The sequence below is a fragment of the Rhineura floridana genome, chromosome 11, assembly GCF_030035675.1.
Source record: "Rhineura floridana isolate rRhiFlo1 chromosome 11, rRhiFlo1.hap2, whole genome shotgun sequence".
Lineage (NCBI taxonomy): Eukaryota > Metazoa > Chordata > Lepidosauria > Squamata > Rhineuridae > Rhineura > Rhineura floridana.
In genome coordinates this window covers 4801544-4824092 of record NC_084490.1, presented here as the reverse complement: position 1 = coordinate 4824092, position 22549 = coordinate 4801544, and the positions used below count along the sequence as shown (strand labels likewise).

Here is a 22549-nt window from a genome sequence, read left to right as displayed (position 1 = left end):
GTCCCGGTCCCCACTGAGGATTAAGTCCAGGGTTGCCGTCCCTCTAGTCGGTTCCATGACCAACTGGTCTAGGGAATAGTCATTTAGAATATCTAGAAATTTTGCTTCTTTGTCATGACTGGAACACATATGCGACCAGTCTATGTCTGGGTAGTTGAAGTCACCCATTACTACCACATTTCCTAGTTTGGATGCTTCCTCAATTTCATATCTCATCTCCAGGTCTCCCTGAGCATTTTGATCAGGGGGACGATAGATCGTTCCCAGTATTAAATCCCTCCTGGGGCATGGTATCACCACCCACAACGATTCTGTGGAGGAGTCCGCCTCTTTTGGGGTTTCGAGCTTGCTGGATTCAATGCCTTCTTTCACGTATAGAGCGACTCCGCCACCAATACGTCCTTCTCTGTCCTTCCGATATAGTTTATATCCAGGGATAACCGTATCCCACTGGTTTTCTCCATTCCACCAGGTCTTTGTTATGCTCACTATATCAATGCTCTCCTCTAAGACCAAGCACTCCAGTTCTCCCATCTTGGTTCGCAGGCTCCTAGCATTAGCGTACAGGCACTTGTAAGCAGTGTCTCTCTTCAAGTGTCTTTGGCACTTGTGGTTAGGCCTGTGGTAATTTTGCTCTTCTGAACTTATATCCTGTGCCCCTTTTTCCAGTGCTGCCATGTCTGAGCCAGATTAGGCACAGTGAAATCCAGTGGTGCAGGGGGGTTCAAGCCTCGCTCCATGACATAAAATCTCTACCTATAAGTCTGGAGTTACAGAAAACAGATGTCTTTATTTCTGCAAACTAAGCATGCCTTCTCCTGCCCTGCTACTCTCCTATTCTAACTCCTTATGTGTGTGTGCATGTGCACTGAGGCACTTCCTGGTTGAGGGTGCGCTCCCCCAATCTGTGTATTTCCTCTGTACCTTTGACCTTCTCTTCCCCTCTGATTTCCTGACTTAGTTCCACACGTAGGGGACACAGTGGTGCCAGAAGTGGGCTTTTTATATATGTTGTCTGTTAGTCCCCAGGCCACAAGAATATAATTTAAAAGTCCGTGACCTTCCACAAATTTCAAGGATTTTCCCAGTAGCAAAGTTAATATGATTTATTTCTGGCAAAGTATATTTCTAACCTTGAATTCTCTGCTCCTCTGCAGGTGATGAAAACCTTGCGCCACAAATATGTGATCAGTTTCTACCAGGCTATTGAGACGACCTCGCGTCACTACATCATCATGGAGCTGGCACCCTGTGGTGACGTCCTAGAGTGGATCCAGAAGTCAGGTGCTTGCTCCGAGGCCCTGGCTGGAAAGTGGTTTTCTCAGCTGGCCCTGGGGATCGCCTATCTGCACGGCAAGGGCATCGTACACCGGTGAGCCAGCCAGCAAGCACCAGCGATAGGATGGAAGTTTCCCAGCTTAGGTCTCTTTCTCTCTCTCAACTCAGCAATTGCGGCAGCAGGAGAGGGTATTCAGACTTTGTTATGGGGCAGTCCTTAAGGCTGCCTCTAAAAGCAACTACTTTTTATTTTTTCAAGGCTGAGAGACTCTGGGTCTTTCACATCCACACCATATGCGTAAAGCACTGTTATATTATGGCTTCCCCCAAAGAATCCTGGGGACTGTCATTTATCAAGGATGCTGACCTCACAGAGCTACAATTCCCAGCACCCTTAACAAACGACAGGTTCCCACAATTCTCCATGACTGTTAAAGCGGCTCTGTGGACGTGTCCATTGCAGATGTTTTGGACTACAACTCCCATTAGATGTGCTGGCTGGGACTGATGGGAGTTGTAGTCCAAACCTTCTGGAGGGCACCAGGTTGGGGAAGGCTGGTCCACTGTGTTCCCTATCATTCCTCATCCAATGCCTGGACTTTCAACCAGACGTGGGATGCTAAATATCTAGAGCTGCCTTATTCTGAATTGAACCAGTGGCTCATCTAACCCAGTACAGACTGCCCTTCTTGACTAGTGGTTGCTGCTCTCTGGGGTCTTAGGCAGTGAAGGGCCTTTTCCCATCACTTGGGGGGGCTCCTATAAGATCCACACGCTTCCCACCCAAGCCACTGGTTTCTTCCTCCCTCCCTTCCACCTTTTCCACCTGCAGAGACCTGAAGCTCGAGAACCTTCTGCTGGACAAGCGTGAAAACATCAAGATCTCTGACTTTGGCTTCTCCAAGATGGTGTCCACCCAGACGCAGCCACCCCCTACGCCGTCGTACCGCATGATGAGCTGCTTCTCCCACCTGAGCCAGACGTACTGTGGCAGCTTTGCCTACGCTTGCCCAGAGATCTTGCTGGGCCTCCCCTACAACCCGTTCCTCTCTGACATCTGGAGCATGGGGGTCATCCTCTACACCTTGGTGGTGGCCCACTTGCCCTTTGACGACACCAACCTCAAGAAGCTGCTCCGGGAGACCCAGAAAGAGGTGAACTTCCCCAGCCACCTCCAGGTCAACGACGAAATCAAGGTGAGCAGTGGGATACCTAGTGGCCATGCCGTCAAAAGCCACTAGGGGGAGCTGTGTCCATGCCTTCAAAAGCCACTAGGGGTGCTGTGTCCATGCCCTCAAAAGCCACTAGCATGAGCTGTGTCCATGCCTTCAAAAGCCACTAGGGGGTGCTGTGTCCATGCCTTCAAAAGCCACTAGGGGGAGCTGTGTCCATGCCTTCAAAAGCCACTGGGGGGAGCTGTGTCCATGCCTTCAAAAGCCACTAGGGGTGCTGTGTCCATGCCCTCAAAAGCCACTAGCATGAGCTGTGTCCATGCCTTCAAAAGCCACTAGGGGGTGCTGTGTCCATGCCTTCAAAAGCCACTAGGGGGTGCTGTGTCCATGCCTTCAAAAGCCACTAGGGGGAGCTGTGTCCATGCCTTCAAAAGCCACTGGGGGGAGCTGTGTCCATGCCTTCAAAAGCCACTAGGGTTGCTGTGTTTATACTCTCCAAAGCCGCTAGGGGGTGCTGATGTGGGGACAGTGCTGTGTCCGTACCCTCAAAAGCCACTAGGGGCTGTTGTGTCCATATCCTCAAAAGCTGCTAGGGGTGCTGTGTTTATACTCTCAAAAGCGACTAGGTGGTCCTGATATGTGTGTGTGTGGGTCCATGACTTCCAAAGTCACTAGGGCAAGAGTTCTTAACCTGGGGTGCATGGATGGGCTTCAGGGGATCTGTGAACTGAGCACACAAAAAAAATCAGTTTCCAATGCAATAAAATAAATGGTATGCATTCATTTATGGGGGTCCACAGCTTTCATCAGATTCTCAAAGGGCTCCATGATCCAAAAAAGATAAAGAAGCACTGCACTAGAGGATGCTGTGACCACACCCTCAAAAGCCACTAGGAGATGGGGGTGCTTTCCCCCCTTCTCCCAGTCCCACAGCTTCCCCGCCTTGTGCTTTTAAACGTTGCCTAACAGGCAGAAATTCCACAGGTACAACTTTCCCAACCAGCACAACTCACACATCCGGGAATACTGGCAACTGGGCTTCACTCCAATACCCCTGTGTGAATTAACCACTGATCAAACACCCCCCCAAAAAGATTTCCCATCATGCCCAGGGTCAAACTACATGGGCTCTTATTCAAGCATACTTGAGCTCATCGCTCCTGCTTTGAAAGAAATAGCAGTGGAGGCCCAGTCTGAAACATCCTCCCAGTCCAAGTTTCCTGCTCCAAATTACCCCATGCCTGCTTGGTATTTACCCGCGAAGGGAATGTTTTCTATAAGCAGCACCTTTGGAAGCAAACGGCAGCGGAGGGGGGTATTCTTGGCAGGAAACTGGTGCAGAGCCCTGATTTGAAGAAGTGGGTGCTAGGGAACTGCTTCCTCGCTTTGCTGTTGGGTCCAAGACAGGTGCCTCCTCCAAAGTGCTGTCCTAGGCAGCATGCTTCCTCCTTAGGCTGGCCTTGCGTGAACCTCCCCACCCAGCCAGGGCCCTGAGGCTGTGTGAGGTGGCGATAGAAATGCCAGCTACATCCTGGTTGATCCCTGGGATCCTCCGAATGTGGACAGAGTTAATTCTCCATGCCAGCATATCTTACTAGTTGGGCTTCCGGAGCCTTAAAATGAAATGGACTGCCTTCAAGTCAATCCCGACTTATGGCGACCCTACGAATAGGGTGTTCATGGTAAGCGGTATTCAGAGGGGGTTTCCCATTGCCTCCCTCTGAGGCTGAGAGGCAGGGACTGGCCCAAGGTCACCCAGTGAGCTTCATGGCTGTGTGGGGATTTGAACCCTAGTCTCCTAGGTCATAGTCCAACACCTTAACTTCCTTCTCCCTTAATCAGTGGCTTACAAAACGGTTGGTGAAATACCCCACACCAAGCAGGTGGGCATCAAGGCACCTGGAAGTTTCAAAAGAGGGCGTAAATCCCAGCTGCAGGCAGAGTTAGAGATTCCTTTCCGCCAATGGTAGAAGCTCAGTTTTGCAGCCACGAGAACAATGCTGCTGAACTTGGAAACTACCAAGGAGGGAGGGAGGCTGGGGAACTTAAGCAACCCGAAGTCACCGTGGCACCTAACCAGTTTGTGATGGCATCATTGGCTCTCATGGACTGGAGCTTGCCCCATCAGAGGAGGGCAAGATGCCACGTATCTGACGAAACAGGCTCTAGGCTGCAAAAGCTCAGGCCGTTGTAAATTTAATAGTCTGGAAGGGCCATGAGATGTCTTTAAAGGTTTGACTTTGTTATTTTTGATCCTGGAAGGAAAAGGAGTCCTTTTGCTCCCTGCCTCTTCCTAGGCTGTTTTAAGCCCAACCTTATCCTCGCTTTATGCCAGGGTGTGGATTCATGCTCCAGTCCCCAGATCCTTAACACATACACTGCGTAGGTAGAGAGGACACTGCATCGACAAGGCTGTGTATAATGCTGTGGTATGCTTAATTACTACTATCATTAGTTATATAACTACAAGAGCATGCATGGTGATTTACAGATTACAAAAGGACAGGTCTCTGTTCCACAGAGCTTACAATCTTCCCCAGGAAAAAGGCTTTTGCTAAGTTGGGAAGCGAGTGGTTTGGGAGTTAGAGTAAGTTTAGAAGGGAATCAGAGTTCAAAAAGCTGGAGAAATAACTCTATCTTTACCGAGACTGTTTCTAGAGATGCAGCATTAGTTGATGTTTATAAACACTTTGACAGATCAACTTTTTTAAAAAAACTTATATCATTGTAAAAGTCTCCAAGATAAAAATCAGGCAGACTTTTTTGTTGTTGTTGAAAGCATTGTTTAATGCAAAGTACTTCTAACAACTTTCCTCAAGCCTTCTAAGTAGATACCTTATCCCAGTCTGCATCTGTTGTAATTGTATCTAAAGATGTTTTATTTTTAAGATGTATTTTTCAGATTTTTAAAAAAATATTTTTTAAAAATATTTCTAGACTTTTTTTAAAGTGTTTTGTAACTGGTTTGCAACCCTGGGCTCCCTTTGGGAGGAAGGGCAGGATATAAACTTAATAAAAAATAAAAAAAAGTAAAAATATTTATTTATTTCTTTATTTATTTCTTAAACTTATATACCGCCCGACTAGCAATAGCTCTCTGGGCGGTTAACATAAAATACAATAAAATTACAGAATCTGATACAACAAGCATATAAAAACTACACAATCTAAAACCAAGTTACAAACATTTAACTAAGTTTAAAATGCCTCAGAGAAGAGAAAGGTTTTAACTTGGTGCCGAAAAGATGATAGTGTTGGCACCAACCGTACCTCCTCGGGGAGACTGTTCTACAATTCGGGGGCCGCCACTGAGAAGGCCCTAGATCTCGTCACCACCCTCCGGGCCTCCCTATGCATCGGGACCCGGAGGAGGGCCTTCGTAGTAGACCATAGTGTATGAGCCAGTTCGTATCGGGAGAGGCGTTCCGACAGATATCGTGGTCCCGCGCCGTATAAGGCTTTATAGGTTAACACCAACACTTTGAATCTGGCCCGGAAGCGTATTGGAAGCCAGTGCAGGCGAGCCAGCACAGGTGTTATATGCTCAGACCGCTTAGTTCTTGTTAGCAGTCTGGCCGCCGCATTTTGCACTAGCTGTAGCTTCTGAATCGTCTTCAAAGGTAGCCCTATGTAAAGCGTGTTGCAGTAGTCCAAACGCGAGGTTACCAGAGCATGTACTACTGATGTAAGGATGGCAGGTAGCATCTTCAGCAGGCTGGGGCTGATGGGAATTGGAGTCCAACAACACTTGGAGGCCCACGAATGTACCCCCTTCAGATGGCAAAAGTCTCTCCAAAGACAATGCCTTCTGCGATGAACAGGCAAATGATCTAAAACCAACGGGAAGTGTCAGGTTCAGGGCCTGATCCTGATCCTGTATTTTTAGGAGAAGAGAAAGTCAGCCAAGTGTAGATGTTCTTGCAACACTGCAGAGGTCTTCTGTATCTTTAAAAGTCGTGCAGGGGGAAGGGAGAATACCACCTTGTGGTTTTTCCCATTACAGGGTTGCAAGAACACCGGCACTTGGCTGACTTTCTCTTCTCCTAAAGATACCGGATCAGTCACAGGCCCTGAGCCTGGCAACCCTAGTTTTTACCCATCTGCAAACTTAACTGCTTAATTGGCTAAAACTCATCCAATGAAAGATTCCTTTAATCGGGCAACAACATTCATGCTCAATCCTCATTCCTTTATACTGCATGCCTGTCACACAGATGCTACTGTAAACCACACCCCACTCCTCAAATCCGATTATTTCCTTCTCCTGCTATAGTCTATCAATCATCCTCCTGTTCTGCCTCCTGCCAGACTGCACGGGGAGGGGGGTAGAGCACAGAACAGTGCTTACCTATTCCCACATTATAGAGTTGTATGAAATGTTAGTCCTACTCAGAGCAGACCCATTGCAGTTAATGGACATGCCAATCTTAGGTTCATTATTTTCAATGGGTCTACTCTAAGCAGAACTTAGTTGGACCCAACCCTATACTGTGCAGGGCACATAGCTCCTGCAAACCTCATGACATCATCACCAGGAAGTGTGGGCAGATGTAATTTTAGCTCTGCCTCTGTGGCTAAGGCCATGTGTACATGTTATTTATTTATTGAATTTGGATCTTGTGCTTCCTCCTGAAGGAGTGGCAAACACATCAACACAACATTTTAAATAACAAACAAACAAGCAATCTAAAAACCATTACAAATAAAAAAACACTAAAAACAGTTACAGATAAAAATCATTCTTCCATCCAGTGATCTCTGAGTTGCCAGGAACAGTCTCCTTCAGCCATTAAATGCCTGGGTAAACAGGAAAGTTTTAAAATTCTCCCTGAAAGTCAATAATGAGGGAGATGGCTGCACCTCACTGGAAAGGGCATTCCACAAATGGGGAGCCACCACTGGAAAGGTTCTGTCATGGATTAGCACCAACCAGGCAGCTCCTGGTGGTGGCACCACCACCAAGGCCTTGCCTGCCGATTATAGGGTCCGAGATGCTTGATATTGGCGAAGGCACTCACCTCAGTACTTCGGTCCCAAATAGGGTTGCTAGGTGTCCAGTTTTTGCCCAGACTCTGGATTTTTGGGGTGCTCTCTGGGTGAGTCACCTTAATCTCTGGAATCTTAGCTTTCATTAAAAAAAAAGTTTCTAGGTGGTCTGGTTCCCGAGATATACATCAAAATGTCCCCCCTCCACAACTTCAGTTAAATGAGCTCGAAGCTGGCTGCTCTAATCCCGCCCTTTCAGGTTTGTAGCCAATAAGTGAAGTCAGGTTTGTGATTGACAAGGCAGTAACTAGAGCCCTTTGCAAGTCAGACAACTTTCCCCCCTGCTTTTCTGACAGTCTCATAAATTGAGTAAGTATATAGCTTTCAGTCTTTTTCTCTATTGTGTACAGGAGTCAAACAGCTCACAATAAGAAATAAATCCCTTTAAAATCCAGTAACCATAAAAACAAGTATAAACAGTTGCAAAACAGTTGGGTGAGTGAAGTCATCACTTGAGGTTACGCTTCTCTGCACACTTCCCTGTTTGAGTAAGCCCCACTGAATACATTGGGATTTGCTTCTGAGTAAACAAACATAGGATTGGACTATAAATATCTTTACAGGTTCTGTAAATAATAAGCATATTTGATAGACATGCTTATATAAATATTTCTTCATACTATGGCCCCATAAGTATGATTTCACACTATGGTTGTACAGTATTACTTCCTCTACATTTTCAGTCTGCCCTTCTTCCTTGTTCATGGTTCCCCTCTGTTTTTTTCATCCTGGGGGGCAGATTAGGCTGAGGGATGGTGAGTAGCCCATGGTCACCCAGTAAACTTTATAGCTCATTTCCATTTTTAAAAATTAATTAAAACAATTTACATGCAGGCAAAGTTTATTAAGTAGATCCATACAATACATTTAAAGCACATCCAACTTGCATTTAAAGCACATGACGTCCTCTAAAGAATCCTGGGAAATGTAGTTTCCCCCTCACAGTTATGGTTCCCACCACCCTTAACAAACTGTAGTTCCCATGATTCTGTGGTGTGTTTCATGTGCTTCAAATATGTGTTGAATGTGCTTCAAATGAATGGTGTGGATCTGCACTAGGTATGAAATGCATTCATTAGTGAATTGAAACGAACAATTCTAAAATATATATTTTTAAACAAGGGAAGGTAGCTCAGTGGTAGGGCATATGATTTGCATGCAAAGGTCCAAAATCCAATTTCTGGAAAAGACAATTGCCTGGAATCCTGGAGAGCCAATGCTAGTCCAATGTTATTGTTGAAATTGTACAAATATTGTAGAAATGTTATTGTTTGAATTGTATGCGCCAAGCAACTGTGGTTGATGCTTAGTGTATCATGCTTAATGACATCACTTGGGCCTGCCCCCAAAATCTCAGGGTTTGGGATGCTTCTAACCTGGCAACCCTAGTCCCAAACCATTTAGGGCTTCATAGGCTAGTACTAACATCTGGAATTAGGCCTGGGAGCTCACTAGTGGGCTAACCAAGACCTGCCTTACTCTGAAGCATCTGATTCCAGAGGTTGTACCATTTTCCTGCCTCCGCTCTTTGGTCTTTGTGCATCACACACAATACGAAGAGTTCCAATACATAAAAGGGGATGGAGAACTTGAGTGCATGCACATGAGCACAGGTGGGCATCCATAGGACTTTCCACTTTAGATACAGAAACACGTAACATTTGCAGCTATCGTGGGGCACAAGAGCAGAAACAGTGACGGAGCACTAAAGTTTAGTGGCACGAACTTTCAAAGTTTCTAGTCCTTAAGGTTACCCCAAAGGGGCTAGAAAGGAAGGAGGTGACAGCTGGTACTATCTCAGAGCTCCTTTCCACATAAAGGTTTGTGAAGCAGCAAGGATACAAAACCCACACCCTGCTCAGTCAGTTCCTCAAAGCTCTTCTCCCACCAGCAGAATCATGCAAACATATGTAAACATCCTTAATTTGCATAATATAGAGAGGGCACTGTTTTTTCTTGGCACAAGATCTTTTTAAAGGTGCAGCCCCACTCCTCTTGTGTCCTGATTTGATACACAACTGTGACAGGGAAGAAAAAAGAATTGGGAATAGCGCCTTGGGAACGGCTAGACCAGGGCGGCGAAGCTGTGACACCCTCCCCCCACTTATAGTCTGAAGTGGGGCACTCCATTCTTAATCATGCATCAAACCTGCTTTGCTTAAAGTCACATGACTAGTTGGGAGTTTGGAATTATAGCTTGCTGAGGACAGCCACTATTTTGCAACAGTGGAACAGGCATTTCTTTCAAACAGCGCTGGGTGCAGGGCCCCATCTGCGCATTTAAATCCCTATGATACCACTTTAAACAATCATGGCTCCCCCCCCAAGCATCCTGGGAACTGTAGTTTGGCAATGGTTGTCGAGAGTTTTTAGGAGACCTTTGTTTCCCTTCCACAACTACAATTCTCAGAGTTCCCTGGGAAGGAGGATTGATTGTTAAACTCCTCCAGCAATGGTAGCTCTGTGAGGGGAACAGGGATCCCCCAACAACTCTCAGAACTCTTAAACTACAGTTCCCAGGATTCTTTGGGGGAAGCCATGACTGTTTAAATAGGGTTACCATATTGCTGGGTTAGCTGGATTTTATCCGGATTATAGCCCTGCTACCCGGCACCCACTTAACCCATGAGGTGCCCGGATTTTCTGGGTGAGCGCTGAGCCGCAGAGAAGGCGCTACTGTGCCTTTAAATCTGTATCAATCCAATTAGCTGATAATAGGAAAAGCGCATTGGAGTTCTATTTCCCTCTAATCAGTTTTGTGTCAATTACACCCTGGGGCTCTCCAGAGGCTTGCAATTGACAAGAAACAACGAAACTGACAAAAAAAATCCATCCCCTTCTCCCTTAGCTTTAGGGATACTCCGCAGGGAGTAAACATCCTTCCCTCTGTGTGTGTGTGTGTGCGCACTGAGCTGCATGCCTTGGCAGACCAGAGCCGCCAGCCAAGCAACCAGGGATGGAGGAATCACCTCCAGAGCAAAGCAGCAGCAGTAGCAACAACCTTTGCTTTAAAGTGTCTGCAGCTTCCACCCACTTTCCTCCTCCTCTGGCCTGCCCAGCAAGTTGGAGGGATGGTTTCCCTTCTCCTCTTCTTCCCCCCCTCCGCCTGATTCAAGCTCCTCACTCTTCCCAGGAAGCTGGTGATGGTAATAAAATATCTTTGTGTTTTGGGTGAAAGCAGCCTTTGGAAGCACGGGGGAGGGGAAATTGGCCAGCTCAGACCTGTAAACGGATCACCTGTTGTCTCAAGGTCTTGCTTTCTTTGAAATTGTGTGTGTGTGTTTGTTTTTCAAAGTTGAGAGCCAGTGTGGCATAGCGGTTAGAGTGTTGGACAAAGGCCTGGGAGACTTGGGTTTGAATCCCTACTCAGCCATGAAGCTTCCTGCGTGATCCTGGGCCAGTCGCTGCTGGCCTTCTGCCTAACCTGTCACAAGGTTGTTGTGGCAATTAAATGAGAAGGGCTAGAACCGTGTACTCCACCTTGGAGAAAAGTAATAACAATAATAATACTTTTCCCAAGGAAGAGCTTCTCCTCAGAAAACAAAAACACACATTTTTTTGTCTTTGTTTTGAGTGCCCTGTTGTCTGTGCCTTAGTTAAGGGGTGTATCCAACCTTGATGTGCTTATGGAAGGGATGTGCAAGTAGTCCCTCCACCCACCTACCCACCCGAGTTTGGTTTGGACAAACACTGTGTTATAGAAAACCAAAGTCTGTGTGAAAGTACATATTTGAAAAGTTAGGTTAGAATTTATTTCGATTCAAGATCAATTTGAAAAGTCGTTTTTGTTTGCTGTTATATTTACTGTTACTTTACTGTTTTATTACTTTTTGTTATTAGGAAATTGTTTTTGCAATTGTTTTTGAGATGTAGTTCTGTTCACCTCGTAAGCCACTTTGAGCACATTTTTTTTTGTAGAAAGTTGGCATACAAATAAAATGATGAATGAATGAATATTTGGAAATGCCATTGGTGCAATCCTAAGCTCATTTACTAAATGATGTCATATAGAACTTGAACTTCACAAAATATTTTACGCTCACGCCCATAAACACCTATGCAACTTTGTGTCTGGAGTCCTAGAGCAGATCACACATTATTAAGAATCACTTTCCATAACTGTAAAGAGGTATGTCCACATGCATGCATCCCAGGCACCTAAATGAGAGGTGAGAGCAGCATAGGAACATAGGCAGATGCCTTACACCAGGCGTTCCCAAACGTTTCTTGAAAAGTGACACTTTTATTGTTTTTATTACATTTGTAAGCTGCCCTGAGCTCTGTTTTTAACAGTGAAAGGGCAGGATATAAATCTTCTTAATACATAATATTCCATAGTGTTGGAAACTAGAGCCTAGGCATTTAAGGCTGAAAATGTACATAAAAATAAGATTTCTCACATATTCTTTGTTTTTGTTGGTTATTACTAGGTAAAAAACAAAACACCAGGATAATGCAACTATTAATATGCTTCATTTGCATAATTGGCAAATATTTTGCATAATATGCAAATTAGCCTGCCCGGATTTGTGGGACTGGAATACGGCAACCCTATGTTTAAAGGGGAACAATGCTGCTTTAAATCTATGGTGCAGGTGGGGCCTAGGATTCAAGTCGTAACATAGGAAGCTGCCTTATCCAGTCAGACCCCTTGTCCTTGTAGCTCAGTACTGGCTATACCAGGTGTGGGGCGCTGTCAGCCCTCCAAGCGTTGCTGAACTACAACTCCCATCAGCCCTAGCAAACATGGTCAAAGACCAGGAATGATGGGAGTTGTAGTTCAAGAACATCTGGAGGGCCAAAGGTTCCTCATGCCTACCTGGTCTATTCTGACTGACAATTCTCCAGCGTTTCAGGCAGGGAGTTCTTTCCATCCCTATGTGGAGATGCCAGAAATTGAACCTGGGGCCTTCCCATGTAAAGCAGATGCTCTACCAACTGGGCTACGGCCCTTCCTTAAGTTTAACTTAACATGCCCTTCATGCCCTCCTTCCCAGTTCCTTCCTTGCCTTCACATGTATGTTTGTATGCTCTTCCCACTCTCTCCTAGGACCCCCCTATCTTGCAGTCCCAGTTCACGTATGTTGGCATAGTCTTTCATGCCTTTAGCCCAATCTACTCACCCACCCCCATATTTTCCTTCTTTGGTTCCTTCCATCAACCTTCCAACAGCAGGCGTAAATCCTGTGCCCTTTGCTCATCTGTGCATTGTAGCCCACGCACAGGCAGGGTAAATTTTGTAAAAGGCCTATGTGAGGGATGTTTGCACATAGGTAGTTTCGCTGCTGCTGCTGCTGCTGCAAAGCCTTCTGTGACAAAGGAATCTGTTTGCTCCATCCATTAAGGAGCAATGGCTGTGTTCTACTTCCCCTGTCGGAGGAAGTATGACTCTGAATACCAGTTGCTGGGAATCACCGGTGGGGAGAGTGCTGCTGCTGCCACTCAGGTCCTGCTTGCAGGCTTCTCATTGGGGACATGTGGTTGTCCACCATGAGGGCAGGGTGTAGGACTAGATAGACCTGATCCAGCAGCAGGGCTCTTTGTATGTTCTAGATCAGGGGTTCTCGAACTGAGCTTCATTCAGGCAGTCCGCTGCATGTTTCTGAATTTGTGGTTGAAGACAGGAGAGGGCACATCCATCGCATTAAATATTCATATTGGGTTTTCATTGCATCTCAGTTGCTGGTTTGAATTCTTATATTGTATTTTGGTGTACTACAATTTTAACTGTATGGAATTCAAACCGTAATACAATAGATACTAAATGAAAACAAGCAATCTAAACACAATTAAAAACCAGACAGCATTTAGCAAGGCGCGTTACAATGGCTACAACAGGCAGAAAAATAATTGAGCGTTCCACCAAGGCCCTCAGCAATGTTCACGTGGTCCAGTTTGGGCCTGGTCTAGATCAACGGTAGGCCAAATATAGATATATAGGCTCTCAATTTGCTTTGTGGAATTAAAATTCTATACGCCCCAAACTTTGGTCAAAACCTTGCAAGTACAAAGGGGGCGATGGGGAAAACAACAGGGAAGGATGCTGGAAGAAATGTGGCAGAGATGTGTCACAGGACATTCACAAACTGCTGAATGCTCGACCTTCAAAAGTAGGTAAGTGCATGTGCGAAGCGCTGATGAAAGCAGCTTCCTGTGGGCCTTTGAATAATCCCTGTAAGAATGTGTTGGAAACTGCTAGGACAGAGAACTTGGACTTATGCTTGTCTGAATTTCTCTCCAAGCGACCGCTTGCTTTCTTTTGCTTGGTTTGGTTTTAATAAAGGGCCTCTGGCAAGATCTGGGTTTATACACAACGGGAAGCTCCGTTTTCTTCTACAGCTTGTAGGTTGGCAAGGCTTCCCAACTCCCCTTTCACAATACCAGCCTGTATCAGGCCCAGCCACCACAGCCAAAGGCGATAGCAGCTGTAGCCCAGCCCCATTTGGAGGGCTGCAGACCCTTCTTCAGGGAAAGAGGGCGGGTGGACAGGAGAAGGGCAACAACTATGAAACCAGGACAATCTCTCTGTCTCGCTCCCCAGGACCTGGTCCACCGCATCCTGCGCCCGGCTTCCAAGCGGCTGAACATCTTGGAAGTGCTGAAGGTTTCCTGGGTCCTCAAGTTCCTGGCTGAGAAGCCGACCAACGAGATCAAGGCCCTGGAGGCCATCTGCGGGCCCCGGACGGCCGAGGGCAACAAAAACACGACCCCCAGCACCAAGTCCCGCTCCCTCACCTTCGCGCCGGACAAAAAGAAGGCCGCCAGCCGTACCCGCAGCACCGGACAGATCAAAGGGAGCAAAAACCCAGAAAAGACCAGCTGAGGGGAGTGGGAGCCTTAGAATCAGAGAGACTATAAGCGGGGGGAAGGTGTGGCAATGCAACATTTTCAAGCTGGATCTCTCGCCTGCAGTGGCTGGCTTGTGTTTCCTGTGGGGTGTGTCACAGTCAGGGGGGTTGGGAGTGGTGAAAGCACCTCAGCAAAAGTAGGCTGGGGGATCCCCCAGAGAAAGAGCGGGCCATTGGGAAACAGCAGGAGCAAGCGTTGGAACTGAACATTTGTATGCAACCTCTGGACACACAATATCCAAACAGCAAAATTATTAAAATCAAAAGACAGCAGCTCTCTTAGGTTTACAGAAGTCAATCTGAGGGGGTGCCGGCAGTCAGCAGCCATCTCCACAGGCCTCATCGCTCCCCTGAGCTTATTGATCCAAGAGGCTGCAATTCTTGATTGGGGTGCAAGGAACCTAGGAAGTGGCTTTTAAACGGAGTCAGACATTGGGTCATCTAGCAAAATATTATCTACCCCAGGGGTAGCTAGTGTGGTGCCCTCCAGATGTTTTGGTCTACAACTTCCATCATCCCGGGCTATTGGCTGTGCTGCCTGCGAGGCACAGGTGTAGTTCACCACATATGGAGGGAACGACGTTGGCTACCCTTGATGTACACGGACTATCTGTGGCTTTCCAGCTTTTCAAGACAGGATTCTTTCCTAGCCTTATCTGGAGATACTGGGGGATTGAGACCTTCTGCACATAGGGCTGATGCTCTACTTCTAAGTGATGGCCCCTTCCACTGGGCATCAAGAGGCCTTGGGTTCAAATCCTAGCTAACCTTCACGCGGTTGAGAAAAGGTCCTGTCTCTAGTGGCCCAAGGGGGCTCTCAGCCAGGAAACCCCTCCTGACAGTGTATGGGCTTGCTGGGATTTAAACACAGGCCCATCTGAGAATTGGCAAAGCCATGGCAGCTATAGGGGGGAAGAGAGGTCTATTGGTAGCTTTTACCCACAATAGCTAAGTAGAGCCTCCAAGCTCAGAACCAGTCTACCACTAATGACATTAGCAGGGGGAGGGTAAGACTGGGGGGAGAGCAGTAGGGTTCCTGCCCTTCATGGGTTCTTTCTGGGAGCATCTGGTTGGCCAGTGGGTGAAGCAGAGGGACATTCAGTCCAATCAAGGAGGGCTCCACCTCTGAAGCGAGCAGAGGCAGACCAACCGGAGGAAAATGCAACTGTGACATTCTGCCCCCTCGTCCAATAACAAAACAGCAGAAAAGTTTCTGGCCACATTTATTCAGTGGGGCACAAAGTTAAAGGCCACTGTAGCGGGTGTGCGCGGGCGCGTGCAAGCGCATTGTGTGGGGAGAAATGTCTCCTCTTCCCCATCCTAAATCTTGGCCACGAGTAGATACGAAAAACGAACAGAGAAAGACAGAGAGAAAACTTTTAAAAATTCGCAGGTTAGCACAAATCAAGTGTAAAAAGGAGATGTAAACGTCACCTCAAGCCACACTGAAACAGACACGCTGTCGACAGAACAGAGAGAGAAAGTACCTGTTATCCACCAGCCTGGCGGCTCCAGAATACACTACAACCCCCACCCCACCCGTTGCAGGCAAAGAACCCACCCTCTTGACACAATTCCACCCCCAGCCACGATGAGGACATTCATTTTATCCATTTATACTGGTGGACAAAACATCCATAAACTCGGTACAGTGAGGTGTGTGTGTGTGGGGGGGGATAGGGACGAAGGCATGAGACAGAAGCCCCCCCCAAACAGGAATGTAAACTCTAGAAGGACATTGAACCGCCATAATTTCAACCCATGCAGCAAGAGCAGGGTGAAACCTAACTCTGTGAATGTTCCCAGCCTCACTCCTGGGGGTGCTCCCTACTGCCCCTGCCATGTTTACATCAAAAGATAGGGGCTTATCCTCAAGATTTGCTGGAAAGCACCAAGTACCAAGACATGCTTATAAGAACTGGTCCTAAATTTGGGGAGAGGGGGAACAAACTCTTCAGGTCCCAACATAGGCCCTCCCCTCCCACAATACAATCTGTTCAGAGATATATATATATATTTAGATATAGAGAAATCTGTCTATAAAATTCTTTACATTCGGCACGTAAGGTTATTTCAGGTGGGGGGGGAGGGTTGGTTTCACCACCCCTCCCAGAATCTAGGACTGAAGGAGAGGGGGGGGAAGTTCCCCTCCCATCTCTTGCCCTTCAATAGGAAAGGGAGGAATGGAGGGCAATTTCCCATAATGCATCACGACACCCAGGAGGCCAATTGCTTCATTTCTTCATCATCATCATCATCCACAGCAGTGGCAGAGGGTAGCACTTTTGAAGCTGGGGGAAGAACAAAGGGAGGTGGGGAAAGAAATCAAAACACAACAAGGAGAGCCCAACATTCTCATCCTGATCCCATTCCAATAATTCTGAGGGGTCCAGCCTTAATGAACTCCTCACCTGGGTAGGGGGAGTTAATGGCCACATTGCTTCTTTGCAATCCCTTTGGGGTGCATGGGGGGGCACATTCTTCCTGCCAGAGGTGGGCATGGTTGTGATGTCCCTGTATATATATAATACTGTAAATATGGTAAGCGTAGGTTTATTAGAGTAAATGTGGTAAGTAGACTGAGTGAGAGGGGGGAGTACATGGGTTGGAATGTTGATGAGTGTTGTATGATGATTGGCTGAGCGCTTGAGTGCCTGAAAGTATAAATGAGAGGATGACAGTGGAGAGGGGGTTCTATTGGTTCTAGAGGTGGGCGTGGTCAAGAAGCAGGAGTGGTCAAGTGGGCGTGGCCCCCTTCTCTCTTTCTCAAGCACACACAAAATAAATGGCATAAATATCCAAAAGACTCCTACGGAATTAAAATAAATCTTGGAGATCACCCGGAGGAGCCCCGTTAGTAATCCCCTGTATTACAGAGGCCCATCTGGCTTCAACTATGAGTTGGGCATTTAGTGTTGGTGGTCCCATGCTGGGGAACTGTTTTCTGGAAAAGATTCGGCTGGCACCCTCCCCTTTGGCTTTCAGAAGTCTCTTGAATTTTTTTTAATGGTGCTTTGTTGCTGTTAATTTATATCCCACCCTTCCTCCCAAGGGAGCCCAGAGTGACAAAAACAATAAAAACATATTTTAAAAGTTCGACTAATGAAAACTGGAATAAAGATCTCTACTTAAAAAGGCTTGTTGGACCAGGAAGGTCTTCAGTAGGCACCGAAAAGATAAAAAAGATGGCGCCTGTCTATTATTTAAGGGGAGAGAATTCCAAAGTGTCAGTGCCACAACACTAAAGGTCTGCTTCCTATGTTGTGCGGAACAGACCTTCAGAAAAGATGGTATCTGCAGGAGGCCCTCACCTGCAGATCGCAGTGATCGACTGGGTATATACGGGGTGAAATGATCTTTCAGGTATCCTGGTCTCAAGCTGCATAGGGCTTTGTACACCAAAACCAGCACCTTGAACTTGGCCCAGTACCTAACGCGAAGCCAGCGCAATTATTTCACCAGCAGGATGACACACTGGCGATATCCTGGCCCAGTGTTGTACAATGCTCTGATATTTCATGGTATGGTGATACAGAAATACTCTTACAACTAAATTAAATAAACAGAACTCCCTACCTTCCACCTTAATAAAACTCATGAATAAATGGAAAGAGACTGTATTCATTACGGCAACCTATCCCACATTGATCGGTATCTTAGTATTACACACACGCATATCCCTCACCAAGCCTTAAAAATTTTAAGTTGTTACCGCTGTTAGCTACACAGAAACTGACAGGGAGAAGCAAAGGGAAAATATGGCATGATGTGCCCAGCTCTCACCGCGGAAGCAGCAGGACTTGTTGCGACCTCACTGCCACTGCATGCTCACTGAGGGAAGATTCTATACGGGGGCAGGTAATCTTCTTTGACTCAAGGGCTACATTCACCTTTGGAGAATGAACGTGGCCCCCACACGCTCGTGCATGCACGTGTGTCCAAACACATGCAGACCAGATAACCCGCTCCTTCCTCATCAGCTCATCCTCACACATTAAATGGTCAAGCTGATTTCCTGGGAGGGGGCGATCTGCATTCCCATCAACGTTTCAACCTCTTCCTGCCTCCCTGAGAGCTGTGTCTTCTAAGACTTGCATCCAATGTATTGCTAAGTAGCTTGTTTTGTTAGTGCAAGGATTTACGTTTTCACAACGGGAACTTCCCCCGCTCTTCCTGCAACGCATCCCCTAAATCTGTTCTGGGTTTTCACCCTAACTCTCTGGAGCAGATTTTTTTTTGTGTGGGGAGAGGCGTGGCGCAGGGGGAGAAGTTCCATTGTGCAGGCGAAAACCCTTGCACTAATTGAACGAGTGAATTGGACACTTCTCTTTGCCACCAATGCCAAAACTCATGGAGATAGGGTGGGGGAGGAAATTTGCTTGGGTGGGGTCAGATCAGGCCCCTGGACTAGGCATTAGCCACATGAACATATAGACCAGAGGTGGCTCACCTGTAGCCCTCTGGGAGTTGCTGGGTCACCCACTCCCATCAGCATCCCAGACGGCATGGCAGAGGGCCAGGGATGATGGGAATTGTAGTCCAGCAACACCCAGAGGGCTTAAGGTTTGCAAAGCAGTGTTTTAAGGAGCATCTAAAGAACAGGTCGCGCAGCCTTAATAAGACCTAAGCTGCATCCTCATTACCACCTCCCTGTACCCAACCATTACCTGGCACGCTGGGGAGGCGAGAGGCTGGCACACTGGGCAGCTCTGGGGTCGGCTCTCCAACATTCAGGAGCTCCTTGTCGAGGTCTTCCTGTTCCATCTCCTCCAGCTCAGCCAGCAGCTCATCCTAACGGGAGTAAAGGCAGATGGGAAGTGGGAAATGTGGACGCCCATTTAGTCATCCAACGCCATTCGCCACCCACCCACATCTCCCCCACCCCAAATCCCCTCCTCCAGGACTCAATCCCACACAAGGTTGTTTTTAATACTGTATTTTAAAACGGTTGTAGCCCACCCTGAGATCTTTGGGCGAAAGGCAGGTAAAAAAATGTTATTATTAATATGTAACAACAACAGTAAGAATAGGAAATTGCAGAGCTGTAACTACCACCCCACTTTTCAGACAACAGCCTCCATTGTGTTACCTCGTCTACATCGTCCCCAAAGCCGACAGGCTTGGAAATGGCATCAGAGATCTGCTGGGCAATATCTTGCTGCTCCGTGATCTCGGACATCAGGTCGTCCACTTTGTCAATGTCCCTGCAGAAAGGGGGCAGATTGAGACAGAGGAAAAGGTGGGGAGGTTTGTCTTTAACCTTGCACCAAAACACACTTTTTGGAGGGAGAAGAGGAAAGTGCTAAAAGACTCCTAATTTGATGTTGGTATTTTGTAAACTGCTTACAAGGTTGTTGTTTTTAAAAAAAGCATTCAAGTATAACATACATTTTGTTAAATAAAAATAAATAAGCTAGAAGACAAAACACAAATACCTGGAAAGAAATGAATTCCAGTTCCAGATTCAATTCCTGAAATGCAAGCAGCCCCACTCAAAACAAAATGAGCGAGGGAACCTTTGGCCCTCTGGGCGTGGCTGAACTACATTTCCCATCAGCCCCAAGCAAGCATGGCCAATGGCCAGGGAGGATGGGAGATGGCGTCCCAACAACAACACCTGGAGGTTCCCCATACCCGCCATAACAAGCGTTATTGGAGGCCTTTGGGCAATGAGAAATGAACAAATCTAATAATAAATAAATAAATACTCCAGCACTAGCACTGATCCATTCTCTAGAACCACTCCTTGGAAAAGACTCTGGAACAACAACAAGAGGAGGAATTATCAGCCTCTGAAATTATGCCGCCAAATCTAACCAAGTGAATTATGGGTATCTCCCAGCAGCCATACTTCCCTCCCTACAGCCCTGTTTCAAAATGGAGGAAACTGCCACTGCAGCACTTAGAGGTTGCCATCCAACATCTAAAAGGGGAACCTTTTTCAGCTGGAGGGCCACATTATCTCGCAGGGAACCTCCTAGGAGCTGCATACCAGCGGTAGGTGTGGCCAGACCTACATTCTACTCTCTGTAGTGGCAAGGAAGAGATATGATCACAGTCCAAAGACAGATTCCAGCAGGTAAAAGTCACTGTGGGAGGGCCACTGAGAGGCGTGGCCTAGGCAGAGTGCTGAGCACCAGAGGGCCGCATTCAGTCCCTGGGCCTGGGTTCTGCATCCCCCGATTGAAAGCAAGTTCAAAACCTCGCCCTGCTTCCTTAGAAGAGGACAGTGGTCTGGCTCGTTCTCCTTTGCCCCTTCTGGCCCCGCCCAGCCCAGGGAGGAGCTTCCCTGCAAAAGCCCTATTTGTGGCACCTACATGTGTTGATGAGCCTCTTTCATGGCACGCGCGGCCTCCGACATGGTCTTGAGCACTTCAGTGTTGGTGGTGGCGTTTTCAAGAGCCTCCCGCTGGAACTCGATGGTGGAGAGTGTGCCATCAATCTGCCCCAGCTGCTGCTCAAAGCGCTTCTTCCGCTTGAGGGCTTGCAGGGCCGCTAAATCGAAAAGGAGGGAGGGAAAGAGGCCCCAGGAGCATTAGCCAGAGCCCCACTCACCACGCCCTCCCACAATCTCCGCTATACGAATGCGCTGATTTCTCCCTAATACTCCAGAGCTGCACCCCACAGAAATGTACGATGTAGTGGTGGTATCGGACACAAGACATTTCAAAAATCCTCGCCTTCTAACACACCCAAGTTTCTAGCCCTTAAGGCTGCGAAAAATATGCTTGAATGAGCAGTGCCTACAGAAGAGAGGGGAAGGTGAATAAGTTTTGCAGTGGTTAGGGAGGAGGACTTGGGTCTTTGCCCCTCCCATGAATACAATTATGTAAATTGGGCATATTTGCATACGTCCCTATGAATCAGTGACCTCCAATAGCATCTGTCGTGAACCACCCTGTTCAGATCTTGCAAGTTCAGATCTGTGGCTTCCTTTATGGAATCATCCATCTCTTGTTTGGCCTTCCTCTTTTTCTGCTCCTGTTTTTCCCAGCATTATTGCCTTTTCTAGTGAATCATGTCTTCTCATTATGTGTCCAAAGTATGATAACCTCAGTTATTTGTTTTTCTTGCGGTCCATGGTATCCACAAAGCTCTCCTCCAACACTACATTTCAAATGAGTTGATTTTTCTCTTATCCGCTTTTTTCACTGTCCAACTTTCACATCCCTACATAGAGATCAGGAATACCATGGTCTGAATTATCCTGACTTTAGTGTTCAGTGATACTTCTTTGCATTTGAGGACCTTTTCTAGTTCTCTCACAGCTGCCCTCCCCAGTCCTAGCCTTCTTCTGATTTCTTCACTACTGTCTCCATTTTAGTTAATGACCGTGCCGAGGTATTGATCATCCTTGACAAGTTCAATGTCCTTGTTGTCAACTTTAAAGTTATTCAGGTGATTTGGGCTGCTATTCTTGGACCACATGGCCACTGGAGTTGCTGGATCAGACCAGTGACTCATCCAATCCAGCATCCTGGCCAGCCAGATGCCTATGGGAAGCCCAAAAACAGGACCTGCGCGCAAGAGCACTCTCCCCCTCCTGTGGTTTCCAGCAACTGGTTTTGAGAAACATGTTGCCTCCAACTGTGGAGGCAAAGCATAGCTCTCACTAAGCATAGCCCAAACACCTGGAGCACACCAGGATGGCCCAGGCTTTTCTAGGGTAAAGAACACAGCCCATCATCAGAAATTATCATGGATGCTTGTCAAAGGAAAGAGCCTGTGCACTGCTTGTGTAAAGTATTCTCCACCCCCTCTAATAATCATGTTTTGTAGAAGTAGCCGAGTCTTTGACAAGGGGGAAGCACTCAATACACCACCTGCGTTCCTAGGAGGATTACACCACATGGGTGCTGAACAGGAAGGATGCAGCTTCTACTCTAAAGAAAAGAATATGTCCCCAATTCCAGGAATTGCTCATTCGTGGCCATGTAGAAGAGAGGATGAACCTCCTACTCTGAAGGAGAGAAGATTAAGGAATGTCATGATAGCCGCCTTCAAATACTGGAAGAGTCGTCAGGCAGAAGAGAGAGAGGGGAGGGCTGCAATCAATGGGGGGAAAGGCAAGGAGGCAGATTTCGGATACATGTGAGGCGACATGTCCTAATGGTCCAAACCGCTTGAAAACAGGACAGGCTGCCTCAGGAGAGCTCGTGAGCGATCTTTGAGGTATCCAATTAGAGGATGAACTGACCGAGGCCA

General features: G+C 47.1%; 2 protein-coding genes across 2 annotated transcripts in view; one reads left to right on the top strand and one right to left on the bottom strand.

Moving 5' to 3' along the window:
* Positions 1-22549, bottom strand: part of TM9SF1 (transmembrane 9 superfamily member 1) — a 44169-nt gene that overhangs the window by 19620 nt on the left and 2000 nt on the right. The window contains exons 3-7 of the mRNA XM_061590327.1: positions 20662-20839; positions 19434-19548; positions 19012-19135; positions 16556-16635; positions 14041-14315 (exon numbers count right to left, since the gene is read on the bottom strand). Of these exons, the coding sequence (XP_061446311.1) occupies positions 14041-14315; positions 16556-16635; positions 19012-19135; positions 19434-19548; positions 20662-20839 (772 nt within the window). The remainder of the gene's footprint in view (positions 1-14040; positions 14316-16555; positions 16636-19011; positions 19136-19433; positions 19549-20661; positions 20840-22549) is intronic.
* TSSK4 (testis specific serine kinase 4) lies at positions 1158-14732 on the top strand. Its single transcript, XM_061588029.1, has 3 exons — positions 1158-1372; positions 2111-2474; positions 14038-14732. Exons 1-3 carry the CDS (start codon positions 1161-1163, stop codon positions 14317-14319), a joined length of 858 nt encoding a protein of 285 aa, XP_061444013.1. The 5' UTR covers positions 1158-1160; the 3' UTR covers positions 14320-14732.

Coding starts and splice junctions, on each gene's coding strand:
- TSSK4 (XM_061588029.1), top strand. CDS start 1,161: ATGAAAACCTTGCGCCACAAATATGTGATCAGTTTCTACCAGGCTATT. Junction 1,373..2,110: donor GGCAAGGGCATCGTACACCG/GTGAGCCAGCCA, acceptor TTCCACCTGCAG/AGACCTGAAGCTCGAGAACC. Junction 2,475..14,037: donor AGGTCAACGACGAAATCAAG/GTGAGCAGTGGG, acceptor CTCGCTCCCCAG/GACCTGGTCCACCGCATCCT.